General features: G+C 42.8%; 1 protein-coding gene and 1 long non-coding RNA gene across 2 annotated transcripts; one reads left to right on the forward strand and one right to left on the reverse strand.

The window, feature by feature from the left end:
- Positions 1–1499: 1499 nt before the first annotated feature.
- LOC310877581 lies at positions 1500–7568 on the forward strand. Its single transcript, XR_014570820.1, has 2 exons — positions 1500–3632; positions 3685–7568. It is a non-coding gene; the product is annotated as an uncharacterized lncRNA (long non-coding RNA).
- cfl2 (cofilin 2 (muscle)) lies at positions 6289–20026 on the reverse strand. The gene is made up of 4 exons (XM_083791507.1): positions 19886–20026; positions 15178–15485; positions 11688–11764; positions 6289–8799 (listed from the first exon to the last, which is right to left on the reverse strand). The coding sequence occupies exons 1-4, from the start codon at positions 19886–19888 to the stop codon at positions 8687–8689; spliced, it is 501 nt and encodes a 166-aa protein (XP_083647633.1). The 5' UTR covers positions 19889–20026; the 3' UTR covers positions 6289–8686.
- Positions 20027–21419: the final 1393 nt, after the last annotated feature.

The raw sequence follows: 21419 nt of genomic DNA on the forward strand, positions 1-21419 counted from the left end.
GTTTGTGTAAACACAAACATTGCAGACGAAGGCGGAATGAGATGATGTAGGATGACGTACGATGATAAGTCAGCGCCCCTCACGTCTTCACATGGGTGTGATTTTTCTTGTACTAGCACCTAAAAAGGGTTGAAATGTCCGTGTTGCTCCAGTGTCCTCTTCTCCTCCTACAGATTAAAAAAAAAAAAACTTTATTTTCTAGACAGGGCTATCATCACATAATATAAAACAGGAAAAAACCTTTATTATCTAGAACGGGCCATCATCACATATTAAACCAGGAAAAAGCCACCAAACTCAGACCGGTTTCGACACACAGGAGAAGTGACTTCTTTAGGACGTGGCGAGGAAAATATGTAGCCTCGGATCTATCAAGACTATATCGTAGACATTTAAAGTAAAAGTCAGAATCAATCAATAAAATACATATATGATATGTGAATACGTTATTCCTTCAAAATCATGCTCTCTGTGCCATAACCACGCTGTTTAGGTCTGAAGAACTTCTCGTAGAAAATAACTAAAAACCAGACTCAACTACACAGGTCTGCAAAAGATTGAAAACAATTAAACTATGCTCATTTAGTTCAGCACATTATTCTCTGGTTACTTTATGTTACAAACAAGTAATCTCAAACCAGGATATCTTCTTTTAATTCAAAGTATCTTCAGTCCTCTCTCTCTCTCTGTCTCTCTGTGTGTGTGTGTGTGTGTGTGTGTGTGTGTGTGTGTGTGTGTGTGTGTGTGTGTGTGTTTAGTTTTGCCATTTGTAGACAACGTCGATGACAAGACTCAGAAATATGCGTTGTCCATAAATAGCAGCAAAGGACTGCAGGGCCGCTGCCTGCAGATCAAATTCTCCACAGCGAGAGAAGTTCACTGCATGTGCGCCTGGCCAGCAGCCCACACACGCACGCATGCACACACACACCCACACACACACGGAAAATGTTTTTTAAATGTTTGCTTGTGTGTGTGTGTGTGTGTGTGTGTGTGTGTGTGTGTGTGTGTGTGTGTGTTTGCATGCGTGCGTGTGTGTGTGTGTTATACATACATCTCAGAAGAAGTGGAATATTTGGAATATTTTCTTGCTGATACGCCCACGTCTGGAAGGCCACACCCACAGTGATGGTGTAGTCTCCCGTGATACGCCCACGTCTGGAAGGCCACACCCACAGTGATGGTGTAGTCTCCCGTGATACGCCCACGTCTGGAAGGCCACACCCACAGTGATGGTGTAGTCTCCCGTGATACGCCCACGTCTGGAAGGCCACACCCACAGTGATGGTGTAGTCTCCCGTGCAGTGACATGGAATCATGACTGATGGGAGATGTAATTAGCGCCTCGTTTATGTTTCCAATTTAAAGCTAATATAAGCAATAATATGTCATAATTTTAATGACCTTTTTTCTTTTTTGGTATTCAGACAGTCAGCAATGAGTAAAAACTAAAAACAAATAAAGGCACCATATAAATGCACCATTTACTATTTATTTAAAAATGTTCCAACTTGTTGACCCTTTTGAAAGCTTCCCCAGAAAACACGGATAGAATCTGCAGTCTTTCATCGTCACAAAAGGCTTTTTCAGTCTTTTTTATTTATTTTTCAACATAATTATTATAAAATAAATTATCTGCTATAAACCGATATATTATTTTACCAATACCGATTACCGATATATCGGTTTAGGGCCAATGTTGGCCGATACCGATGTGTTTGCCGATTAATCTAAAAACTAAATCAACTGTAGATTTAGTCGACTAAGACTCGACTAATACTAACACATTCCAGGTGACTAATTAAAATGTGACTAAACTAAATGAAAACTGTTCAAGAGACTATGATGACTAAAACTAAAATCAAAATTTGCTGTCAAAATGGTTATACTGTAGTTAGTATGTTACAGACTTTAGCAACGTTCACCATGATGGCTTCTTGGAATTGTCCAGCCTGTCTGCGACCTTTGTTCTGAGACAAACATTCAACAAGTTAATACAGTGGCCTGGTTGTTTTTGACAGTGTACATTGTGTGTACGCCATAAATAAACATGCATGCAGGAAATTGTGTTAGCTGGGTCCCATTAAGCACTTAAGCCGGGTGTTTCCCTTACCGTTGCTGTGGGGGGAGGAGGCCCCACAAGGCAATGTGCTCCCGCCTCAAAGTCAAGGCAACTTGACAAGTTTACTACTAAATCACAATATAAGTTACCTAAAGTCACTCATTTTCACATACAGCAGCTGTAGACGATTCAAATTAAAGAAATGAAAATGTTTAGGGATTTTCATGTAACTTATGTGCTTTTCTCAGACAACTGAAGTGTTTAATTTGGGAATCCACTTGAATCTGTGAAAAACAAAGATGCATACATTGGCAACTGGCGGCCCGGGGGCCGCATGTGGCCCCCACCTTCACTTAATGCGGCCCGCAGGTTAATATCGGAATACTGATATAGTATTGATTCAGACGTTACAGTTCCAAACATGACGCGCTTTTAATTACTTCAGTCTATATTAGTAGCTGAATGACTAGTATTAGAATGTTATTTTCTTTTTGTTATGTCCATGTTTCAGGATTCCAATTCAAAAATAGCAAAAAATAATAATTCAGGATTTCAATTAAAATATAGCAAAATAGCTGATCTACCAGCTTAAAACGCATCGCAGTGCGACGCGTTTTGAACTTGTAGATCGGCAATTTTTTTGCTATGTCCGAAATATGCTTATATGGCCCTCTGGAGTGCAGTGAGGCATTGTAGTGGCTCTCTCCATCTTCAAAGTTGCCCAAAGAGGCATGGGTGACAGGATGTAGGGTAGGCCTACATGGGCAGTTGGTAGCGTATAGTTTGTAGAAGTCAGATGGTCAAGAGTATTTCACAAAGCACACTATAGAACTATAGCCAGATACTTCCAGTTACAACTTAAAAAGATCATGGATCCTGGCAATATAATAGTGACCAGGGCTGGACCGAGACAATAATTCGGCCCGGACATTTTCGCAGAATCTGGCCCAGACTGGCCCACCACAACCAGCGCTCAGATACTCTTGACTTTTCGGGTCGAGGACCATATACAAAAACTTGAAATACAAGCCCTTAACACTACCACATTTACAGTACAACACAAATTAATAAATTATACACAACCAACAGACAACTCATTTAACATTAGTCCCAGACCGGCCCACCGGGCATATGCCTGGTACAGTATACGTCCTGTGGCCAATCCAGGCCTGATAGTGACACAAATCCCTGTATGTGAGGTCCAAGTCTCTCTATCTCTCGCTCGCTCGCACGCACGCGCACAAATTCCACAAAAGCCACCAAAACCACCACTACATCTATAAGACAGCCGTCAAATCAAATGAAATTTGAACAGGGGAGCCCCAAGTCAACTAACAGCATATTTATTAAGGAAGAACAATCAACAATGATATGTGTACTTATGTCATATGTGTACTTTGTGTAGTCAGTATTTATCAGCAGAGTGAGTGCAGTCAAGCACAACAAGCAGGTCAATTTCAATGTGAACTAACGTGCAAGAAATGTCCATTTATTTTTGCTTCCAACACCACAGACATGAGGTTCCATAGCACCCCATCCATCTCGTGTATGGCCTCTTAACAGACATGAGGTGCCATATCACCCCATCTATATCTCATGTATGGCCTCTTAACAGACATGAGGTGCCATAGCACCCCATCCATCTCATGGATGGCCTCTTAACAGACATGAGGTTCCATGGGCCACCCCATTCATCTCATGGATGGCCTCTTAACAGACATGCAGTTCCATGGGCCACCCCATCCATCTCGTGTATGGCCTCTTAACAGACATGAGGTGCCATAGCACCCCATCCATCTCATGTATGGCCTCTTAACAGACATGAGGTTCCATAGGCCACCCCATCCATCTCATGTATATAGCCTATGGCCTCTTAAAGCACCACTTCACCACTTTTCAACCTATCTTCATATAATTGGTGGTCCTCATGTTCATGATAAAATGCCATTTGTTTCTACTCGGTCTGTGTCTCATATAGGAGGGCTGTTGGCAGTTAAGAAACCTTTTCATTGCAAGGTTTCAGGAATAGAAAGCCTGCCGTTTCTATTAGCTTGGATTATCACTTTTAAGGCAGTTTAACCCATTTTGGGTCGGGAACCCCTTTTGGTGTTTTAAGCATTGTTATACTTTAGCTATTGAAAAATAGCAGATCTACAAGTTCATAGTGCGGCACCGAGGGCAGCGCTACGAGCTTGTAGGTCTGCTATTTTTGAAAAATTGTGAAAATGTATTGCAAATCTTTGATTGATTATTCTTTCAGAGCGAACGTTTTTAACTGATGTCTTTGCTTCTGGATGGTCCCTGGAACAACTTATTTTCAGATGGCGGTCGGTGAACAAATACATATATTTTTGGGGGTCCTTGACATGAAAAGGTTTGAGAACCACTGACATAGAAACATGGGTTTTTCAAGAAAACTATCAGGATTTAGAAGGCATTTGTAGAATCGTCCTCAGGTCGAAATGGGTTGGCACAAGCGCTTTTCACGGCGCCTCTAGCCTGTTGTAGGCTGGTCCGCTGCATCTCAGGAGCAGGGCTGGTACAGTAACAGGTAGAAGGAAGGCAGGAGAAAACTCGGACAGTTAAAGCTTTATTCGGCAGGGTGCAAAAAAAGTATTCTGGCAGTTGTTTGACCTTTAGCAGTTGTCCAGCACTAGAGCATTAATGGGAGACTGAGACTAATTGCTGAGCCAAACAAACATTCTCACTTATTCTGAATGCATGTCAGACAGCGGGTCCAACAGCGTAGTATGTATTTATTTAGTTTGTGCATCCTAATCCTAGGCGCTGAAGCGCTTGTGATGAATGCAACATCTGGCACCTTGCACGACGTGAACCGTTGCCCTATCCACCCGTTTCCCAAGGAGCTTACTGGGGCAAAAACACAGGAAGTAAATGTGGGCTTCACTTCCTCCACACTTATTCAGTTGTCACCATAGTTGTTACAAAAATATAGATGCCTCGTTGGAGCGACCTGTCTCCCAACGGGAGCAAGGACTGTCTAAAGAGGACAAGAAGCGAAGACCGTACGGGCGACGCCATGTTGCTCACATGGTGCTCCATGGAAGGAAAGAAACATGCGCAGTTGCAGACCAAGGAAGCTGAACGCGGAAGTGTTGGCTGCATAAAGCCCATTGCGCATGTTTCTTTCCTTCCATGGAGCACCATGTGAGCAACATGGCGGCGCCCTTACGGTCTTCGCTTCCCGTCCTCTTTATACAGTCCTTGAACGGGAGGAGGAAGTCAAGCGGAAGTGCTGAAGGCATGCTGCGGAACTGCCACTCAAGTGACTACTGGCCAATCACAGCGTGTCTTTTCCGGGACTTCCGGGAGTGCCGCTGGGAAAGAGGGAGTCGCGCCTCTGATTGGCCTACCGAACATCACCTTCCATTACGTACACTTTGCTTCCGCTATGCTTTGCAAGGAATCTCGGGAAAGCTTGCCTCCATGTTGCCTTCCCTCGAGATACAGACGCCCCAGAGCCGGGAAGAGTCTACCTTTACATGTGACTGCATTGTCACAGCCTGTTGCTATGTCAGGTTAATATAAGCCGAATCGACCTTTGGCTTGTTTTTCTGTAAAGTCGCTTGCATGGTAGTTGCTGGTTGTGTTTTCTTTGGGCTTGTTTCTAAAGTGTAGTTCCTTATTTTGGGCTCGTTTCTAAAGTGTAGTTCCTTATTTTGGGCTCGTTTCTAAAGTGTAGTTCCTTATTTTGGGGTTTCTAAAGATCATACTGTAGCACAGGGGTGGGAAACTTTGACGATGGAGAGGGCCACTATATTTATACACTCACTCCAGAGGGGCCACATTGCATATTAAAATCATAGCATAGGTTAGAGCAAAAATAGGTCATAGCAAAAATAGACGATCTACATTCTACAAGCTCAAAAGCTTGTAGATCGGCTATATTTGAATTTAACTCCTGAATTCTTTAAAATTCTGGATTTAATACATTTTGGAATTGGAACCCTGAAAAGTATTTTAGACTTATGTAATTAAAGCCGATTGGAATTATAACAGCTGAAATAACTAATTTATCAGTATTCCAATATTAACCTGAGGGCCACATTAAGTGAAGGTGGGGGCCGCCAGTTGCCCATGTATGCTGTAGCATAATGCAGAAGATCAGCTCTCTCTGACCTTTGTCTCACCAGACAGACAGACAGACAGTCAGACAGACAGACAGACAGTCAGACAGACAGACAGACGAGGCATCAGACAGTGTCTCAGGCTTGCCACACGTTTCTTTTTTTTATTGCAAAGTGGCGTTTTTTTTTTTTCTTCTTTTTTCAGCGATCTCAGCGACAAACATCTCTCTGTGTAATGTAAGGCTTCAGAGTCTGTGTCCTGCTATGGTGTACTGCATACCGTATTAGTGTACTGTACTGTTATAGTGTACTCTTACTAGTACTGTACTGTGTACTATACTGTACTGGTACTGTACTATTATAGTGTTGCCATTCATTCATTCATTTATTTACCGATAGGTCTTCTTCAATATTGTTTAAAAAAAAAAATCAAGAGGTCTCGTTGTGACTTTTACATTCAAAATGAAAGTAAGGCGTGAACCAAACATCGCAGACTTTAAATACATAAAACAAAATGTAGTTACAACAACCTCTTTGTCTCGACGCAACGCAGAAACCTCCTCCTCCTCGTCATAATGCATAGTCTAATAATAATAATAATAATAACCACTGTGTGTTTGTTGTTCTCATAACACTGAATGACAACAGAACAATGTTTCGAATAAATAAAATCATAAGAAAAAGAAAAAAAGAGAAAAAAAGAGCAAAGGGAGCTAAATCCTTTGCTGTTGTTTTGTCACTGAACAGAGGAGGAAAGAAACACTCCTCTTCTGACTGAAAGCTACAATCCGGGACTTTGTTTTAAAGATGGAGTGCTGTGATCGTTTTCTGTTTTGGTATGTGTCTATGGAGTTAACATTACTCTAATAGACCCCCAGGTGTGCTTAGAATATTGAAATATGCCTTACCAGTGTATTTTTGGAAAGCTGAAAGCATTTGAGTCGAAAGGCCCAATCAAAATGACACATGTGATATAGTGACACATCACAATATGTCTTCCCTAACCCCTCCCCCTTTATTGTATACAACAGCTGTGGGTGTGGCTTCAGTTGAGGTGGATCACCACCCACCAGGCAAACCAGGCATACTTAATTAACTGGTGGGTGTGGCATCATTTGAACACGTTCTGTACATTTTGAAAAAAATCTTTCTCCTAGTATAATCATAGTACCTGAAGATCATGTTTTAAGGTGGGGGGGATCACGGCACTCCATCTTTAATGAATGTAACTAGTGCACCTGCAGTGTTTGGAGGTGTTTTAATGAATGCAACTAGTTTTGACAATGTCAATAAAGTTATTTGAAGCGGACGGTGCCGGATTGGACACGTTGCAGTTCGTACAATATTGCAAATACCTCTCTCTGTTGGGGGAGAGAGGGACACAACGGACATTATAGATACTTACTCTAGATAGCTTTTACAAAAATATTTAACGTTCAAAGATATATTTTTGGCATTGTATGCGTCATGTTCAGAGCCAGACGGAGCAGTGTAGACAGGCAACCAAGCGCAGAGAGAGAGAGAGAGAGAGAGAGAGACATAGAGAGAGACATCTGAGACAAGAATGGGAGTTGGATTCGAACCCGGGTCCTCGCGCTCGCTAGGAGCATAAAGCCAGATTCATATATAACAGGCGATCGACAAGATCACACCGGCTTTATTAATGACCTGTATTTTCGTGTATAAACCAGGCGATATGGTTTGTGTATACTAGCTGGCTGAGCCGCCACGGCACGGTAAGGCGCACCCCTCCCGGACTGTAGCTTTTAATGAAACAAAAAATAAAAAAACAAAGGAAAAACCAGACAAATAAAATAAAATAATAATGTTGGTAATAATAATAATAATAAGGATAGTAATGATGAAGCCTCAGGAAGCTGGAGACAGGACAGTGGGGAGGCCGGCTGACTGGTAGTGGGGTCGGTGGTGCGGTAAAAGTACTAGGGATGCACCGATACGGAAACTCTTGGCCGATACCGATGTCTAAAATAAAAACTTAGCTGATACTGATATATGTGTATTTTAGTTATTGTTGTTTTTATTTCCCCCTGTTGTGCCAGGGAAACAAATACATCGTCAATACAAGAAATAAACGTTCAGAATCTACAGCTTGAACACCTGATCCAGGCTGCGGATAACCAACACAATTAACAACAGAGCCGACGCAAAGCGTACTGTATGCTCATCAACAACAGATAAACGCCGTCTGCCGCCGTCGGTTAATGTCCGTCTAACGATAACGACATTGACCGATAACGGCAAAACATCGGAGGATACCGACATGCGGCCGACACGTCGGTGCATCCCTAAGTTAGAAGCCTAAGTCGTACTTGGTGGCGCGCGGTGAGCGTAGCCCGCCTGCAAGCTGGCGCAACGCGTCGCGTACCAACGCGCAGCGTTGCGCCAGCTTGCAAGACGGGGCTGCTTCTCTCGGTGGGTGGGGGGGGGGGGGGTACAAGTGTACATGGGGTCTGCTATAGGGGTCCAGGAGATGGCATGGCACGCAGGCTCTGGTGGTCCGAGTGTCCCGTTACGTTTACACCGGCTTTCCTTCCAGAGAAACAATCATGTTCCCTCCCAGTTTGTCCGCCAGCGTGGCTCTGTCCTGGATGTCGTCCAGGCCGTTCACCTGCCACTCGTGTTTAATACCTGCAAGACACGCACACGCACACACACACACAGTAACACATTTATTTAGTTTCGTAATCTTTCATTTGGATCTTTACAAAATGTTTTAGCTCACTTTATGTTGCTGTTAGCTATGGCTGAGTGTATGCATCAGGTTGAGATAAAATTATTTGACAAAATTTGCCTGATCGATCCATACATTTTACGCCAAGCTCTGTCAGGCCGAAGGCTCCAGTCCCGATCCCGACGACCTTTGCAGCGTGTCTTCCCCCCATCTCTATGTCCCCTTTCCTGTCCAACTACTGTAAAATCTATCAATAAAGGCAAAAAGCCCCCAAAAGTATCTTTAAAGAAATAATAATAATAATAATCTGGGATTCCCCTATCCCCCAGGATATGGGACCAGAAAAGGATTTCCCTATCCCCCAGGATATGGGACCAGACAAGGATTCCCCTATCCCCCAGGATATGGGACCAGAGATTCTCCTATCCCCCAGGATATGGGACCAGACAAGGATTCCCCTATCCCCCAGGATATGGGACCAGAGATTCTCCTATCCCCCAGGATATGGGACCAGACAAGGATTCCCCTATCCCCCAGGATATGGGACCAGAGATTCTCCTATCCCCTAGGATATGGGACCAGAGATTCTCCTATCCCCCAGGATATGGGACCAGACAAGGATTCTCCTATCCCCCAGGACATGGGACCAGACAAGTGCAGCAATGCATTGCAAGGCTACGCAGTGCAATTAGCCACTCGTGCACACGTTGTCGGTCAGGCGTATGAGATTTAGAACTAGCCACTCTCATCATTCCACCACCACAACTTAAACATATATTCATTTTCAACAAATCTTTTTTTGTATTGATATTCCAAATTATGCAATTAAAAAAGACAAAGAAAAAAGGTCACAAAAGTTAGAAGCATAAAGGCCTCTTCACACAGGGAGCGACTGACACGTCTTGTAATTCATTTCCTATGAGAGGCGTGCGTTTATTTTGGGCGTGCGGGGAAGCCGATTGTCACGCGCGTGGTTGTTTGTGCACACGCCCTGAAAGGGCCTTTAAACAGACAAAGATAAGAAGTAAAGACAAATACAAAATACAATATGCAAATCTAATCTAAGTTTCCAACAATCATCAACACCTCATTGGTGAATGAACATCTGTCCGTCATCCTCACAGCAGCGCTGTGCACCTATGCACGTGTACCACACGCACCGCGCACACACAAACACACAAACACACACACACACACACACACACACACACACACGAGACCTCGCAGCTATGCTGTGCACGTGCACATGCTGTTCCGAGGCTGATTTTATAAATGCCGGCTTCTAACTCAAACGTTTTTTGTAATTCAAAGATATCCGTGACGCGCTGTGAGCTTGTACTTTTTGAGGGGTGCTAGCCCCTCCTATGCACAGCTTTGTGTGTTTGTGTGTATGATCACGAAATGTGTTTGTATAACAGAATGTGATGATTTGATTGGCTGAGCACGGAATGTGATGTATGATGATGTATGATTATAAGAGCGCCGCTCACTTCACACAAGTGTGATTTTTAATACCAAACTGGCCACATTGTCAAATATTAGCCCACGTAAGAAAAGAGGCAACATTGTGAAAATAGCCAATCTACAACGCAGGGGGGGGGGGTTGATTTTATGCGCACCCGACATGGTTACACATGAGCATAGGCGGATTTACCATTGGGCTAGGGTGGGCTTACAATAATTTGAATTATTGCAATCCAATTCAAGTGAGATTTATGTTTAGTTATTGAATATTTAGTATTATGGTTAAAACATTGAGAGCTTCTGCTCTGCTGTCTGCACTGCAGACAGTGACGCTGTGTTGCGGGGTAGCTGTGGAAACCCCTGCCAATGTCGACTAGTTGTCTGTCTGCCTGCCTGCCTGCCTCTCTCTTTTGGGGGGGCTGGGTACCCCAAAATTACAGCGAAATTAAAACAAAATACGGCAATTGTTTTCCGGGCTGCGCGGCTGTGCGGGCCCTTGTCTAGCCCGGGGGGCCTCGGGAGGGTAAATCCGGCCCTGCCCATGAGTGTGCAGCACACCGGACACACAGAGAGAAATTGAGGGAAAACATGGAGAAATTGCACACCTGACAGTATATTGTCCCGTTCGGCGCAAAACGACTTATGCTACATATCTCGTGTAATGTTATGCATATGTTTTGGAAAATGTTTTTATTAACTAAATCAATAGCCATATTTTTTCCATGACACTTTTCTAGGACTGGAAAATTTCAAAATATTTCCAGGAAATTCATGACGTGTTCAATAATCCTACACTACTAACCCTAACCGCACACAGAAGCCATGGGTGAGTCTTATATATATATTCGTTTTTTATTGGATTTTTTAAATAGACAAGACTGACACAAGACATAACAATACCAACTAACTTCTGCCCATTGCAACCCAGCCTGTGTATCAAGGATACAAATGCATTAAGTCATCGAGACAAATAGGGTTCTGTAGGAGTCACTCTGTTAAAATTCTTCTTCTTAGCTACCAGTGTACCTAGCATGAGGGTCTGCCCTAACCCCAGGCAGTTAGGGTTAGGGACAGGATTAGTAATGCGGCGAGTTGGAATAGCGGTCTTTGGAATGGAACAAAGACGGACAACTTATGAGCTATATAGATAGCTCATAGCTACGGTATATGGATAGCACCTGACAAAGCTCACGTTGAAACGCATCGTGCTAATAAATAAGTTGATGATGCGGTAAGTTGTCCGTCTTTGTTCCCTGGAAGGTTTATCTCTCTTTTTGAAGTCTATGTATGATAACTAGACTTACACCTCCCATGGGTTATTTGGATGTCCCCCTTTTTGTATCATATATGGATTGAAAAGCTACAGTAAGGATCAACTCACCTGTGAACTTCTTTTTGATGGCATCTTTAGAGCTAGCATAGATCATTTTACTTTTCAGAGGCGCGCCCTCTGGTGCCCTGGTGAGAAGAAAATACAACAATACAAACACAGTAAGTACAGTACAGTAATATCACGCAAAACAGTGTTACTCAAGTTAGGCACAATGGCATGGAATGTTAAAAAGCAGAACTGAATAGAATAAAATAGAAAATATAGCTGAACAGTAGCCTGGTTGTGTCTGTCTGTCTGTCACTGCTGGTGTGTCCTACTCCGCCCAATGTGTGTGAACACGCACATCACGCACACACACAATCGTACAAGGGTTGACACTAACACAGGGGTCATCTGTACACGGACAAATGTGTCTGTGGCAAAGACCTGGTCTTAAGTTGTCGGTGGAAAATTATAGATTTTCTGTTTTGCACACCATCATAATCTTCTTATTTTTATCATAATGCCCATCAGTCGGTAGAGCACTGGCCTTTCGATCGCAACGCCATGGGTTCAAACCCAGGCACCGCCAACTCAGTGTATGAGGAGCACGGCTTGAAGTTGTGCGGAAAGCACTGGGAGCTGATGGTAGGCGTGGCGCTCCACCTCAGCATCCATCTACTAAAGTACTGGGAGCTGATGGTAGGCGTGGTGCTCCACCTCAGCATCCATCTTCCCAGAGGACTAGCGCATTGTAACAGGGATAGACTCCATCTCCCAGAGGTTTAGTGCATTGAAACGGGGATAGCATCCATCTCCCACAGATAAAACACATGATAAGTTGCTGTTCAAAAAGACAAAACTCAATTTGGATTGAGACAGAGGCAATGTTGTGTCACCCAAGAACATTAGACTCCTTACCGTTTACTCACAATGTAGATAACATACAAGATCCTGCTGCCTACTTCGCTCCCTATAATACACTTGTGGTTTGGAAGGATGTGAGGAAATACTTCCCAAATTCATGTCAATCTACTCACCACTCAGACTCAAACCAGACTTTCCTGCCCAATTGCAAAACATTAGATTCTCTGATTGGAACGTAAAGGGCATTGCCCACATTGCACACTTATATACCCACAGTATTATGAAATCGTACATCTTACAAATAGGGACTTCTTCAAGTAGGCCATCTCCAAATCAGACACTTTTTGGAAAGTCAGAGAGAGGGGAAACTACGTTTTGAAATGACAGACATTGAAAAGTTATTTATTAGCCCTGATGTCAGGAAGGGTCATATTTCAGATATATATCATATACTGATTAATATTGGTACCTCCTCCTATGACTCACTGAAACGAGTATGGGAGGAGGATATTGGGGTGACGTTTGACCGAGAAGAATGGATCTTCATCCGTAACAAGATATTTCCTAAATGTACCTCTATAAACATCCGTGAATAAATTTTCAAATTCTTCCACAGAACGTATTACACACCTTTCCCAATGCCTCAGAAGTTTGCTTCAATTGTCAAAAGGAAGTAGGTACTATTATGCATGTCTTCTGGAAGTGTGATTTAATTCAGCAATACTGGAAGAGGGTCCATTTTCATACTCAGAAAATCCTAGGCAAGGTCATTAATTTTACTCCCAGTCTATATGCATCATGACAGTGGTTTTTTATAATTATAAATTATAAAAAAGAATCCATTTCCCAGAGGTCTAGCGCATTGAAATGGGGATAGAATCCATCTCCCAGAAGTCTAGTGCATTGAAATGGGGATAGAATCCATCTCCCAGAGGTCTAGTGCATTGGAACGGGGATAGACTCCATCTCCCAGAGGTCTAGTGCATTGAAACGGGGATAGACTCCATCTCCCAGAGGTCTAGTCTAGTGCATTGAAACATGGATAGACTCCATCTCCCAGAGGTCTATAGCACATTGAAACGGGGATAGACTCCATCTCCCAGAGGTCTAGTGCATTGAAACGGGGATAGACTCCATCTCCCAGAGGTCTAGTCTAGTGCATTGAAACATGGATAGACTCCATCTCCCAGAGGTCTATAGCACATTGAAACATGGATAGACTCCATCTCCCAGAGGTCTATAGCACATTGAAACGGGGATAGACCCTATCTCCCAGAGGTCTATAGCACATTGAAACGGGGATAGACTCCATCTCCCAGAGGTCTATAGCACATTGAAACAGGGATAGACTCCATCTCCCAGAGGTCTATAGCACATTGAAACGGGGATAGACCCTATCTCCCAGAGGTCTATAGCACATTGAAACGGGGATAGACTCAATCTCCCAGAGGTCTATAGCACATTGAAACAGGGATAGACTCCATCTCCCAGAGGTCTATAGCACATTGAAACGGGGATAGACCCTATCTCCCAGAGGTCTATAGCACATTGAAACGGGGATAGACTCCATCTCCCAGAGGTCTATAGCACATTGAAACAGGGATAGACTCCATCTCCCAGAGGTCTATAGCACATTGAAACAGGGATAGACTCCATCTCCCAGAGGTCTATAGCACATTGAAACAGGGATAGACTCAATCTCCCAGAGGTCTAGTGCATTGAAACGGGGATAGACTCCCGCACCCTGGCTGAACATGCCTCTCTGACTTACTTACTTACTTACTTGACTAAATGTCAAGTCTCCAGATTTTATTCAGAATATGTATGACACAGATATACTACGACACAATGGCATTATAGTGAATCCAACTAGTAAAGTGGTTCTCAAATGTTTTATTTGCATAACTCTGAGTTACGGGTCCATTTGGTTTCATTTTGGTACACTCAGAGGCCCCTTTTCCACCGGGGTTGAACCAGCTCTGTTCTTTTTCTTCCCCCTGTCTAATTTTAAACCAAATTAATTCTTACAGATCCCTAAAAATACTTCTTGCCCTGAGATACTTCTTGAAGTGAGAATCAAGGTGGGCGTGTCGTGTCACTCTTCAGCTTGGAAGATGCAGAGGCGATATAAAGTAAACCATCATAAAAAATAAAGAACGGAACTAGTTCTAGAACCAAAGTACTTTTGGGTGTAAAAGGAGCCTGAGAGTGCACTCTCAGAGTTACAGACCTGTTATGGTCCGACTCCTACAGGCCAACAAAGAATATTTTGACAAAAATGTCCACCACAAGATGATGACCCCTGCACTAATGCCGGTTGCCCGACTGACCGTGGCAAGTAAATAAAACGATCGGTGTGGTTTGCTTTCAGGTTGCCCGGCGGTCTTAATTATAAATATCATTGGCTATTCATGAAGAACAATGCGACCTTTTAACAACGAGCAGTTTCTCTCATTCTGTTTTTCAAAGTGACTGTTGCCACGCAGTTATCGATTGGATATAACATTAATTTGTTCTAAGAGGCCTAAATCTGACCTATTATTTTATTATGGACGAATTACTTGTCGGGCAAGTGGGCATGACCTTTGGGCAAGTTGAACATGACTTGTATACTTGCCATGTGCTTAGTGTGAACCGCTGGATACCCCTGGAACCCCCGTATATTATGCACGCGTATGTGTTTTTCTTTTACCAGAATATAAATATCAGGTCTTCTTTCTTGGACTCTTTGGTTTCGTACGTGGCGTCGTACAGGGCATAGCGACAGTCGTTAAGGGGGAGCAGCTTAACGAAGCAGCTGTAGGGGTCGTCGACGGTCTCTCCGATGTCTCCGACGAGGATCTGTTTGCCCTCCTCCACGATGATCTTCTTCTTGTCTTCCGACAGGCAGAACAGCACACCCTTCTTCCTCTTCTTCACCTCGTCGCTGGTGGATGACTTGCGGACCTTCATGTCGTTGAACACCCTGATGACTTCTTCGTTAACGGTCACGCCTGACGCCTGAGAACACACCAAATGTAGCATTAGCGTCAGCAGCACTTGTAATAACGACCTTACGCCACGGGTAAAGGTGAGATTAAGTAAGGTTCTCACTTCTTACACATTTATTTACCACTTGCCACCCTTGCATGAATACCTGAGGCCTTCCAATTCAGTGGTTCTCAAACCATTTAATTTCAAGGAGTTTGGACCCTTACAAACTCCACCTGGTGCCATTTGGTCCCAGTTTGGTTACAGACCTGTAAGGGACCATTTGGAACCCCCCAAAGGAACCCAGGGGGTGCCTAGACCACAGTTTGTCCACCTTCAACCTCTTCCTGCAGGTTCAGGGTCTTTTGTTTGCCGCCCGGCAGGTTCTACACCAGCCAGGGTTTGCGTTCCCACTTTCCTCTACTAGTTGGTATCAACATGATGCCACGGCTCCACTACATCCAGAGACTGAGCTCTCTCCAAACGAGACAGTATGGGAGGAACCATGATGATAGCACCTAGCCAAGCTTGTCAAAATGTTAAATGTTAAAGGAGAATTCCATGCTAGAAGGCTTTCTTACCTTTATTTGTAGTTATGTCCCCACCAAAGAGGTCCAGGTGTTATTTTGAGCAAAAGTGCATTATTGGCTATTTCCCCATATTCGCTTATTTCCATCGAAATAAGTAGTAAAGTGTGCCGCTTGGGATACTATTTACATTATGAAGAGAGGATATATAACAATCTTTTATATTTTTGAGCGATGGAAATAAGTGAATTAGCCCCAATGCCCCATTCAATTCAATGCAATTGAAATAGCCAATAATGGGCTTTTGCACAAAATAACACCTGGACCACTTTGGTGTGGACGTGACAACTACAAATAAAGGTAAGAAAGCCTTCTAGCATGGAATTCACCTTTAAACTGTGTAGAATGAACATGAAATGACAGATCTACAAGCTCAGTACGTGTTGTACCGTGATGCGTCATGAGCGTGCAGATCTGCAGGCGGACTAGCCTCTGTACCAGGCTTTCATTTTTGTTGGTGCAAAAATTGAAAGCCTGGAGGAACGCATTGGCCGCTCTGGTCTTAAAGTGGGAGTCAACCCTTCCGGGTGGGCGTCGCTCCAAATTATGTGACGTAGCGCTGCACTAGGGGGGAGAGGAGGGGCCGGGGGTGACGGACAGATCGATGAGATCCAATCAGGGCGTGCGCAAATCTCAGCCGCGACCCGCCCCTCTAGACCAGAAACCTAACACGTTAGCTCAGGCTACAGGCGGACTAGCTCTGATGCCAAAATGTGGAATTCCCTGACCGACACCATCCATGAAAGTATGTGTAACACTGGTTTCCTTCAAAAGTGTCCTGAAGAAAACATCTATCAGGAGAAGAAAACATCTATCAGGAGAGCACAATGGGAGATAAATGGAATTGTCCCATTTGTTTTCTACATAGTGCTTGTATGTGTTGATGCCATGTATTATTGTGATCATTTTGTATTCTGTTGATGTATTGAATACATAGGAGCACAATGGAAACAAGTCCGCAGGACTTTTTTGTGTTATCCTTTATAGCCTTCATGTCTTACTGTACCACGTTCCGTTTACATTTCTGACTAATAAACTATTCAATAAAAAATATTATTTATTATCGTCACAGAATCAATATCGAGGTATTTGGTAAAAGAAAATCGTAATACTTGATTGTGTCCATACTGTCTGGGACAGGATTCAATACGGGATTCAGGATTCAAATACAAAAAGTTACAGCGCATCGCATTGCAATTTAGGTCTAAGTGGTTAAACTGAAGTGATATATTGATAAATTCCAAATATTATCATAGTATTCTGAATGAGGCACCTCTAGCTGGACTTATCTCGTGGCACCCTAGGCTCTAGGGTCACCCACTTTGAGAAACACTGCATTAAGAGACATCACCCAGAGTGAGCGAGTGAGAGTGAGCAAGTATGTAATCGATTATAAAAAGAACATGATCATGGGGGGGGGTACCTCTTTATCATTTAGTTATCGATTCAATACGATTATAATGTGTAATAAAATTAGAACTGCACTAATATATGGACTAATTACTTTTATATTTTGTGATAGGCCTATACCCCTATCGTCCCGTTGTAGATGATGACAGACAGACAGACTGAGGGCCCTATTGTCGTGCTTACCCCTAAACTTATTTGCCTTTATTTATTTTACCATTTTTAAAAAGTAAAAACATTTTCAAATAGTTCAACTAGCCGATCTACATCGTCCTGTTTTTTCAAGGGTTTTTTCAAAATGGTAAAAGAAAAAAGGCAACTAATTTTAGGGACAAGGGGTAAGATGTATAGCAATGAGGCTGCAGCTATTAGCGCAGCGTGCATGGTGACATGACTCATCAAAGGGTGACAGAGTGTCACCAAAGCTAGCAGTCACGAGTCACGTGACACCACGCAGTAGAAGCTTCTGAAATATTTGGTAGGTTCAATGCTTTCCCGGCCTAATGGTTGTCAGTGGTTCTCAAAGTGGTGCCAGCCCGGGGGCCCCCCCTGGGTCCGTGGGAGGGGTTCCAGGGGGTCCCCAGCTAAATTTGTTGATACAGCATAATTTATTTTAACCATACATATTTTATATATACGTTGGCTATTTAAAAAAAGGCAGATATACAAGCTCACAGCACGCAGTTAGTTTGTATCTTGAACTGTACATGTCTGCTATTTTTTAACATATGTAGATTTTAATGTAATGTGGCATTTTGTTTTAACACAAATATTCTCTTCTGGGGGTCCCTGCCACAAAGCATATTCAGATGGGATTCCGCAACCATAATAAATACATATCAAATTGGGGGTCCTCTGCACGAAAGTTTCAGAACCACTGGCATATGTGATTCAGCTTTTTTATATACACAGGATAACACATTATACTTCGCAACAACGACCTAATGAATAATATACATTACAGTTCCATAGGTTTAATGTTTAATTAAAAAATACATACTTTGTCCATGACATGAGTCCCCCAGGGGTCTATACTAGCCCCCTCTCCTCCCCCCCCCCCCCCCCCCCATCTACAACAAATATGCTGAAGCAATTTCCGTATTGTGAGCTTGTAGATCAGCTATTTAGGCCAAATGTCTGCCCCCCCAGAATAGGAACGCTATAGGGTTCAAGAGGTTAAGTGTTTAGTTTAGTTAAGTAAAAGGAAAAAAAATCTAAAAAAAGTTTCAGGGCTCATCAAAAAGACTAGTCTTGTCTGTGGCAAATTTGGACTATAATGTTCTTATTTTGATCATAAAACCCAATTACTGAATGTCAACTTCAAGTAATATGAGAGCGTACAAATGGATCAAATACATTTGACAAAAAATGTCCACCACAAGTCAACAAGATGACGACCCCCTGAAAAGTAGATTTTGTATTTGTCTGATAAAAGTAAGTTAATAAAACCTGTATCTTCTATTCTTCTTCCACCCATGCAACAGCACTTCATATTTAATTTAAAAGCAAACCAAAGTGAAGTATTTCACTAAAACATTAAAGTAAGTATTAAAGGCACATGAGTATAATAAAGCTTTACATTATATGTAATATAGTCTACATCAGCACATGGACATAATTACAGCACACAGGCAGAGGCACATTATTATATTATAAAGTTGCAGTGCGAGTGTGTGTCACTGTGTGTGTGTGTGTGTGTGTGTGCGTGCGCGCGCGTGCAGCCGCAGTATGTGTGTGTGTGTGCGTGCGTGGAGTGTTTAAGATGGCCGCCCTGGGGCGACAGGCAGGCAGCAGCGGGCCTGTGTGACATAATGTTACTAAAAAGCTCGACTCAATTCATCACTAAAGATCACGACGACGACAACAATAACCACAACCATGTCCCCAAACTCCTGGCAAACGACGAAAAAACGAAACATAAGAAATAACAACAGAACACTGACAACACACTCAGGCTGGCACATATATACGAATAAATAAATCACTAGTCTCTGTGCTAACGCTGCTAGCCTGGCTGGCAGTAGTGTGTTGTGTCACGTTAGCTCTAAGCTCGCCGACCGTGCTAAAGCTGCTAGCCTAGCATCACGTTGGCTCCCCAGTCTGTGCTAAAAGCGGCTAGCCTAGCCACCTAGCATTACGTTAGCTCGCAGCTAGCCTAGCATCACGTCGGATCCCCGACGTGCTAAAGCGGCTAGCCTAGAGCCGCGTTAGCTCGCCGTGCTAAAGCAGCTAGCCTAGCGGCTACCTGTACTGTTATATGTCTAGCATCATGTTAGCCACATAACGGTACAGCACAGCACAGGAGAAACAGAGAGAGCCGCACCGCACCGGCCCCCTGCCTGCCTGTCTGACTGTCTCCACTAGTCACATTAAAAGTTAGTGAAAAGTTCTGTTAACGTCTCGGGAATGGTCGTGCAGGCGAGTGGACGTTCTTACCATGTTGCCCGGGGTCGTTTATTCGGTGTTTTAATGGCCGTGGTAAAGGGAGAGGAAGAGAGGAAGGAAGGAAGGGGGTGTTTGGAGAGAGAGAGGGGCAAAAAGAAAGAAGAGGTACCAGGGAATGTGGGCAGGAGAGAGAGAGGGGGAGGGGGGGGGGGGGTGGTCAGGACGGGACAGTCCGGGCGGGCGGGGCAGACTAGTGAGGACGGACCATCATGTGTCAGGCTGACTCAGGCAGCTCCCGCGGGAGTCGGGACGAAGGTGTGTGTGGTAGCAATTGATCGAGATTCGAGCTAATCGATTTAATCGATGAAAATAATAATAAAAAGTGCACAATGTTGTAGCCTACATGTATTTGTTGATGACATGGATTATTGTGTGATTTTGTTTTATGCTGTGTTGATTAATTTAATTACTAGATATAGGACCACAATGGAAACACCTTTTTTGTGTTACTTTTGTCTGTCTGTCTGTCTGACTGACTGCATGCACATGCTGTTTATATTTCTGACTATTAAATAGAGTATTGAATCAATCAATTCAAACAAATGATTGAATTAATAAGATGATAAACATGTAATAAAATTAATAATTAATATGTACACCGTTGTATGACAATTAGCTGAAGTGTTTAGTTATGGTAATTACTAATTCACATTAATTTGAATGATTATTATGTCATGATGAGATAGGTCCACTGACTCCACACAGAACATTAATTGCATTTACCATGCGATATATAGTAAAGGGAATGTCTTTTTTTCTTCACACATTCTCATCACAAATAAAAGCATCAACCTAGCATCATTCTTTCAAGATTCATAGTCTCTTTAAAATTTAAAATATACAAAGGCAATTAAAGGACCACTTCACCACCTATCTTCATATAATAGGTCCTCTAATAATCATGATAAAATGGCACAATTATTTTCTACTCAGTCTGTGTCTCATAGGAGGGCTGTGGGCAGTTTAGAAACCGTCTTCCAGTGACATCATCATTAGGCAGATTGTTTTTAAACAAGATTTTTTTACAAAAATGTGAGAACGATGGCTTCCATTTTCGCATTGAAACTTTTCAGGACTAGAAAGCTTGCAGTTTCTATTAGCTTGTATTCCCCATCGATGTCGTCACTGGAAGACGGTTTCTGAACTGCCCACAGCCCTTCTATGAGACACAGACAGAGTAGAATTTTTTTGATTATTTCATGATTATTAGTGAGGACCTATTATATGAACATAGGTTGAAAAGTGGTGAAATGGTCCTTTAATCAGACTTGTTCTATTGTACTCAGTGGTTTTCAATTATTTTTAACCTCGTTTAATACACATCTGATATGGGCACCATTCGCACAAATCTTGCCATATTCGCTATAGCATAATCGCATCTGTTATCTTTTGATTTAGTTCAATAATTTATTGTATGTATTGTATCTTTGTTCGATACAATATTTTCAACATAGCCCCATAGAAAGAAATCAAACAAATCAAATTATATCTTATCAATTGCCTTTGTAATTACATTTTGACACAC

Source organism: Protomyctophum parallelum (assembly GCF_964188405.1).
Source record: "Protomyctophum parallelum genome assembly, chromosome: 20".
Lineage (NCBI taxonomy): Eukaryota > Metazoa > Chordata > Actinopteri > Myctophiformes > Myctophidae > Protomyctophum > Protomyctophum parallelum.